Source organism: Trichosurus vulpecula, chromosome 5, assembly GCF_011100635.1.
Source record: "Trichosurus vulpecula isolate mTriVul1 chromosome 5, mTriVul1.pri, whole genome shotgun sequence".
Lineage (NCBI taxonomy): Eukaryota > Metazoa > Chordata > Mammalia > Diprotodontia > Phalangeridae > Trichosurus > Trichosurus vulpecula.
Window position 1 is genome coordinate 117,909,686 of NC_050577.1, and position 7,957 is coordinate 117,917,642.

At 41.6% G+C, this 7,957-nt stretch overlaps 1 protein-coding gene across 2 annotated transcripts in view; it reads right to left on the reverse strand.

The window, feature by feature from the left end:
* Positions 1-6,756, reverse strand: part of LOC118850152 (carboxypeptidase A2-like) — a 30,042-nt gene extending 23,286 nt beyond the window's left edge. Inside the window, exon 1 of one of the 2 annotated variants that reach the window (XM_036759360.1) lies at positions 6,695-6,756. In XM_036759360.1, the coding sequence (XP_036615255.1) occupies positions 6,695-6,756 (62 nt within the window). Of the gene's footprint in view, positions 1-4,435; positions 4,501-6,694 lie in introns of those variants that run through there. The other variant, XM_036759359.1, reaches the window with a different exon arrangement.
* Positions 6,757-7,957: the final 1,201 nt, after the last annotated feature.

The following is a 7,957-nucleotide window of genomic DNA, read 5'->3' on the forward strand; positions in this document are numbered from 1 at the left end:
CAGTCTTGTTAATGAAAAGAAATCACAGAACGTGTGGCTGGAGGGCATTTGGAAAGGGTGGGGCGGATAATGCCGCCCATGTTGCCTTGATAAAGATGGTGCTACCTTCAGGCAGGCTGCCCCCACGAGACAGCATCAAGCCTCTTGGGCAAGGAATGGTCCTTGATTCAGGAGAACAGTGAGCTCATCCCTCTAGTTCTGAATACTTCTTAACTCTGGGACTTGGAGGTAACTCACTCTTCCTCTCTTGAGCCTAATTTTCTCATCTATTCAATGATGGTAATAAAACATATATTATCTGCTGGCCGTTAGAAAGAAAGCCCTTTGTAAACTTTATAAAGAGCTAGATAAATGTTCACCTATTAATAATTAATTATTATTGACTTTGTTAGGGCCAGCAGCAAATATTACATACACTATGGGGCTTGTTTGTTCTCAATACCAGCCTACCTGCATTCACTTCCCTACCTAGGATGCTGACTGACTCAAATGTCTTTAAAATCCAGTGGGAAATGCAGAGCCTTTATTTTTGTGGATAAGGAAACTGAGTTTTGGAAAGGTGGTACAGTGATTTGCCCAAGGTCACACAGGTCGCGTAGTAGCAGAGTCAGGATTTGAACACAGGCCCTCCAGCTCCAATAGCTAGGCATGGAATTATATTGAGGTCTCTCCACTTTTTTACCCAATCCCTCCTGAGACCAAGCTAATAATGATGAGGATAACATTTATATTACTTGCCATGTGCCAGGCACTATGCTAAACACTTTACAACTATTATCTCATTTGTTTCTCACAGCAACCCTGGGAGGTAAGTACTGTGATTATCCCCATTTTACAGATGGGGAAACCAAGGCAAACTGTGGTTAAGTGACTTACCCAGGGTCACACAACAAGTAAATGTATGAGGTCTGATTTGAACTCAGGGCTTCCTGTCTCCAGTCCCTGTGCTCTATCCACTGCATCCATCTAAGCTGCCACCGAGCACCTCAGGGTGGTTTATCAGTAAAACCTCATGACTGTGAAATAGAGAAAACAAATTCAACCCACCCAAGGTGAGGATCAAATCATTAGCCCTACGTGCTAATCAAATGAATTCATCAGCCAAACTCCGTGCGTTATTCATTCTCCCTAGCCCGTGTCTGGTGCCATCTCCTCCACCTTTCATTCCTCATCCCTTGGCTTGTATAGGGCTTTACAAATGTTAAGCTTTTTCATGGGTGGAGTGGATCCCCAGCTCTCAGTCCTGGGAAGATGAGCGTAGTAACTCTCAGGCCTTTTTCCTTAAAAATATATTTGTTTGTATTTTTAATGTTTTATTGATGACTTTTTAGGAAGAAAAAAAAAAGTCATTTTCCAATTCAACCTGAAACCATTGAATCCTCTCTTGTAGGAAAGAAAAGCAGTTGAGCAAAACCAGCTGACACTGGGTTGCACCTGATGGTGTCTGCCACGCTCTACACTCTCCTGAGAGATGTCCTTTTCTATCCCCTCCCCCACCAGTCACCCTAAATCTTACTATACAGTGGACTGGGATACTGTTATTCACATTACATGATTATTGCTGCGGAGCCTAGAGGAAGTGAGGGGAATGTGTCACATTTGTTAAGTCTTTTCATTCTCCAAAGCACTTTGCAATTGTCTATCATTTCATTTTATTCTTAAGACAGTCTCATGAAATTTTGTTATTCTGTCATTTTTCAGTCATGTCCGACTCTTTGTGACCCCACTTGGGGCCTTCTTGGCAAAGACACTGGAGCGGTCTGCCGTTTCCTTCTCCAGCTCATTTTACAGATGAGGAAACTGAGGCAAAGAAGGTTAAGTGACTTGCCCAGGGTCACACAGCTAGTAAATGTCTGAGGCCAGATATGAACTCATGAAGATGAGTCTTCCTGACTCCAGGCTCAGTGCTCTATCCACTATGACACCCAGCTGCCCCAGTCTCATGAGATAAGTATAGTAAATAAAGGAAGTGTAAAGAATACTGTTTCCTGGAAGTGGGGAGGGAGGGTCTGAAAATAAGGAAAAAGGCACAGGAAGAAAGGTGAGAGTGTAATCATTAAATACTCTTCCTAATTTGCCATTTTATCTAGAGGGGGTTCCCATTTTTATAGTCACAAGGAGATAGGAATTTTTATTTTCAATAATTCAACTCAACAGACACATATTTGGGAACAACTATATTCAAGGTATGATAGGAATTATAATAAGTATCGTTAGAGACACCAAGACACAGAGAGGTCCCAATTGGTGTGAATAATGAACACTGTGAAGGCAGCTAGCTAGACTATCTGAAGTTAAAATCCAGCCTCAGAAACTTATTCGCTGTGTGACCCTAGACAAGTCACTTAACTTCTGTCTGCTCCAGTTTCCTCAACTGTAAAATGAAGATAACAATGCCACCTTACCTTCCGGGGTTGTTGTGAGGATCAAATGAGATGTTTGTAAAAGCATGCAGCACAATGCCTGCATACAGTAAGTGCTTAATAAATGCTTGTCTCCTTCATCCTTCTTCCCCCCATCAAATGATCTCATGGATTCTAATTCCCACCATTCAAAGTTATAAACATGTAAAATACACAGTGTGAATTCCAATAATGTGACCACTACTCAGGATCCATTATTCAAACTAATGGGACCTAGCTGTAATAGGACAAAGTCCTTGCCCTCCAGGAGTTAACAGCCTAGTAGAGAACGTAAGAGCCACCCACAAATAATATACTAACAAATACAAATAGAAACACAAGTGAACAGAAAAGAAAGTGAGTTATAGTGGAAGTATAAGAAGGGAGAACTGCCTCTGGAATCAGAAGAGCTCAAATCAGAAGCTCCAGCACTGCCATTCATTTGTTGTGGACGGTTAGGCGAGTCATTTCCCCCTTCTGAAGATCAGCTTCATGTCAACAATGGGATTGGGTTAAATAATTGGTTAGGGTAACCTTCATGGAGGAAGATTTGGGCTTTGAAGGATGGGTAGGATTTTAACAGTCAGAGATTCTGTATGGGGAGGACGTTCTAAGCACATAGGCACAGGAAAAGGTAGGAGGAGGGTGAGGCATGATGAGGAGTAATCTTAGGTTTTAAAACAAACAACAGCTCATAAGCACAAGTACAAGGTGAGGGAGATGTGGCTTAAGAGCAGTTTTTCTGAAAAAGAACTGGGTTTTTCAGTGGACCACAAGCTCAATAGAAGTCACCAACGTGAGAGGGTAGCCCAGAAAGCTGATGCAATCTTACACTACATCCAGGACTAGAAAAGTGACAGGCCTGCTGTTCTCCACATTCCTCAGACCGAGTCTAGAATGTTGGGTTCAATTCAAGGTACCACATTTTAGAAAAGACAATGATAGGCTAGAAAGTAAACCAAGGAGGTCAACCAGAATGGCCAGGGACTTCCGGAACTAAGGATGTGTAACCAGAAGACAGGGGGACATAATATCTGTCTTCAAGTATTTGAAAGACACCTATGTGGAAGAAATATCAATATTTGTTCTACTCCACCCCAGAGAATACCAAAAGTTGGAAGTTTCAAATAGGCAGATTTAGGATTGATTTGGGGAAAATGTTCCTAATAACAGTGAGAATGACCCAGAAGTGGAAGGGCTGCCTTGGGAAGTGGTTCAGTCTCTGCCACTTGGATTCCTCAGGCAAAGGCTGTATGAAACTTGTAGGGTATGGTACAGAAGGGATACTTGCTCTGGTCAAGATTGGTGTAGATCAGGGGTGGGGAACCTGCGGCCTCGAGGCCGCATGTAGCCCTCTAACCTGAAATGCAGCTCATTTGAGGACCTAGAAGACCACACATGGCCTTGAGGCTGCAGGTTCCCCACCCCTGGTCTAGATGGCCTCTGATTTTATGATTCAGATTCTGATCCACTAGGAAAAGTTGCATGGGAGATGGGAGGCAGAGGAAGTTGGGACGAGAGAGGGGAAGTTTCATTATTTTGTATATTTAGCTTTTCTTTCTTAATTCTTTTATACTTTTCCCTCCTTTTTCCCACCACCCTGCTCATTACTCTAATGTCTGGACCACCCCACCTTTATTTTAAGAGAAAAACAGATATTTGGTAGTTTCAGCTACCATTTAACCTTTCCATGAAAGTAGGGACAGGGGCAGGATTTGTGATTTCTTTGGTATAGGGAACTCTAAGGTGAGGGAATTCCCTGCGCCAATGCTGGTCTTGGAGTCTCAGAGAATTGCCCGCAAGACTAAGCAGTTAAGTGACGTGCCCTATGGTCAGCATGTGTCAGAGACAGAAGTAGGACCAAGGTACTCCAGCACCAAGGCCAGATCTATCCACTAAGCCCGATGTCTCTCACTGATAATAGAGTTTCTAAAAAGATGCTGGTGTTTACAGCCATACTACAAAAAGACAGGCTGAGCCCCTGTGACTCTTAGGTAACAAAAACCTTAAAAACAATTGAAAATAGAACTTACCCAATGAACGTTTTCTGGCAGAATATATACCCAATTAGAACACTAAAGAACAGGATAGACTTCATGGTCAAAGATTTTTCCAAGGTCCAACAGCCAACACCCACCACCGGATCTTTATTTATAGGGACTGTGGCTAGAACTTTGGTCCTCTCGGGACATAAGTAAATTCCCACATGGCAGAATTCCCACCAGTTTCAAGAACTCTCAAGGAGACAGTCAGACGCACCTGCCATAGTTTTACCAATCAATATATTTTCCATTCAAATGATAAGATAAAAATAGCAATTAAGATTTTTTTTTTAGAGATCAGAGCTTTAAAAAATCTCTTTGGGAAAGAAAATATAGTTGCCAGAGTCTATCAGGGCACAAAACCTATTTATATCTGGTGTATAGAAGTGGCAACTAGGCTTTGCCCAGTGATAGATAACAGATTTATAATCCTAGAAATCGAAGTCCTTTCCAGGCCCACAACAAAAAGACCAATAGCTATCCAAGGACATAATCCACTATACCCTATCAGCTTATTTGTTTCTTAATTTTTTTTAATTAAGTGCATCCAAAAGGACCATAAATCTTGCAGATGAAGAAATTGGGGCCCAGAAGGCTTGAGTAACATACCCAAAGTCACATAGATTGGAAGTTACTTAGTTCATATCTGGTGGGGTTCCACATTGAGGTTTTCCATTCATTTCTCATTCAGTGGGTGCCTCTAAAGCAGTGGTATCAAACTCAAACAGAAACAGGGGCCACTAACCCTGCCACTACATATTAACTTGGAAAACCATATATTAACATTATCTTGTGTTTTATCATATTTTTATTTTGTTCAATATTTTCCAGTTACATTTTAATCTGATTCGGGACACACTGGGGAGTGTTGTGGCTCGAATACAACCAGTGGACTGCATGTTTGACACCTCTGCTCTTAAAATAATACTCCCACCTGGCCCCCAACTTAAAAATCCTGGAATACTAGAGTTCTACTTTTTATTAAACAGTGAAAGAATGCTCTTAGTGGTTTGGGAAATCATGTTTCATAGGACTTTATTTACACAAAATGGAAGGGTAGGTGGAGATACTGAATTTGTGATTTCATAGGCATAGGGAATTCTCAATGAGAAAACTTCCTCTACCAATGAAGGTCAGCACTTACTGTCTAAGGGTACCTGGGGCTTTGAGATGCTAACTTGCTTGGGTCCTCCAGGAAGTATATCAGGGGTGGGACTTGAGCTCGTCTTCCTATGCTGGAGGCTGACACTATTCACTAAGCAACATTGCCTCTCATACAAATCTTCTGTGTAACCACCCCTAACAAACATGCCTTTAAATGTGAAATTTTATAAGGATTGGGATTGGACTTATCATTTTATTAGTATGGGGAATTCCTAGGTGAGGAAACTATCTGCACCAATGCCAACCTATACCTTTTTTGCAATGTATGGTCTTAAAAGAGTTGCCTGCAGTACTGAGAATCAGTGATTTGCCCAGGATCACACAGTCAGTATACGTCAGAGGTGGGCAATCTTGGCTTCTAGGCCAACTGTCTTTCCACTACTCAGTGCTTCCTTTGCAACAACTAATAGCAAGAAAAATACCACCTCTCTCTGTCTAGCTAATTCTTTGTCTGCAGGCATAATAATTTTTTTTTGCTAAGTTTTCCAAGTGCTTACCTGATGAAGAAAGAATGATTTAATGGTTCCTATTTAAGAAATTGCTTATTTACATATATAATCTATATCAAATTGCTTACCATCTTAGGGAGAAGGGAGGGGAGAGAGGTAAGAAGAAAATTTGGAACTCAAAATTCAATTTAAAAATGAATGTTAGAACTTGTCTTTACATGTAATTGGAAAAAAGATATTATTAAAAGAAAAAAATTGCTCATTTAACTTTATCTTTTTAGGAGGGGCAGTAAATATGAGTAAATGGGCCTAGAAACCAGGAATGTTGGCCTTCACCGGATCAGTCAATCACAAAGTTTTATTTAGAGCCTAGTGGATGAACATTATATGAAGCGATGTGAAGGATTTTTGAGTAAGGGGAAGTCTCTTTGGGCTCCAGACCTGCCTTTCCAATTGCCACAGGAACCTCTCCACTTGAATACTTACTGACACCTGGGGCTTAACATTCTGACTATTACTATCTGTGTGATCATTCTGCTCTCTCTGCCCCTTAGTTTCCTCATCTTTAAAATGAATTGGACTACATAATCCCTAAGGTCCTTTTCAGTTCTAAAGCCTATGTCCAAAACTGACTCACCCTGTTTTCCTCCAAGCCTCTTCCTCCTCCGGCTTCCTTATTTCTGTTGCTGGTTTCATCATTCTCCCGGTTGTCCACGTTCAGTTATCTTTGGCTCCTTCCTCCTCCCCCCTCCTCCACAACCAGTCAGTGGCCAAATATTATCATTTCTGCCTCAGCAATGTCTCTCCCATTATTCTGTAACTTTCCACTACCATTGCTAGGGTAGGGTAGGGCCTAGTTTACATGGGTTTGAGTGGCATGTTTGGGACATCAGAGGCTTTTAGACCACATGGGTTTAAGTCACCTCTTTGTGACGATTTCAGGTCACGTGGGTGAGTCTCATGTGTGACTCACCCTTGACCCTGAAAAAGATATAAAACCAGGTGTTGGCTTTCGCTTTTTCGGAGCTCTTACCCCCAGCCATGGTGGCACCTCTGGGCCAGCCCTTGTTATGAGCTCCCGGGCTGAACTTAGATATTGGTAACTATAAATTGTATTTGGTCTGTCTGTGGATGTTTGTAATTTGCTTGTATTTGCTCTGAAGTTCAGGGTGCTGGCTTTTTCCCCTGAACTAAGTGAATGGTATTTGTATGCTGGATTAAAGTAAGATCATTAACCCCTTAACATTGCTTTCCTTAGTAAAGCAGATCAAAAGAACCTGGGCTTTGGCAGCATTCTTGTTGTTGGGCTCGTGTTGGTCTTTCACCCCCGCAACAGCTGATAGCCGGGTTGTTGAAACATGTTTATATAATTTCTGCTTTTAATTTCTGTTTGTGTTTTCTCTGAAGTTCAGGGTGCTGGCTTTCTCCCCTGAACTAAGTGAATGATATATTTATCTTTAATTAAAGTGACATTGTTAACCACTTAAAGTTGCTTTCCTTAGAAAAGCAGATCAAAGAACCTGTGCTGGCAGCCCTCCTGTGTGCTGGTGTTATTGGCCTTGCACACAGTAGCGGCAAGTAGCATGGTTGTTATACCTCCTAAATGCAGCCTTTCCTGATCCCTTCAGTTCTTTGCTCTTTTCCTACTTGTGCTTTGCACTTAATTACTTGTGTACAGGTTTTATACCTCTTGGTAGAGGGCAACTCCTTGAAGACAAGGCGCATTTGTCTCTGTCTTCATTGTCCCAGCACACAGGATGGGGCCTTATACTAGTAAGTGCTTAATAAATTGTCGTTGCATTGAATCAAATAGACATTCTCCTTCCTCTTGCCTGATATCCTCACTTTTCCCTTTTTTTTATTTTTTTGGAATCCTCCATATCTAGCTAGAAACTTCCAT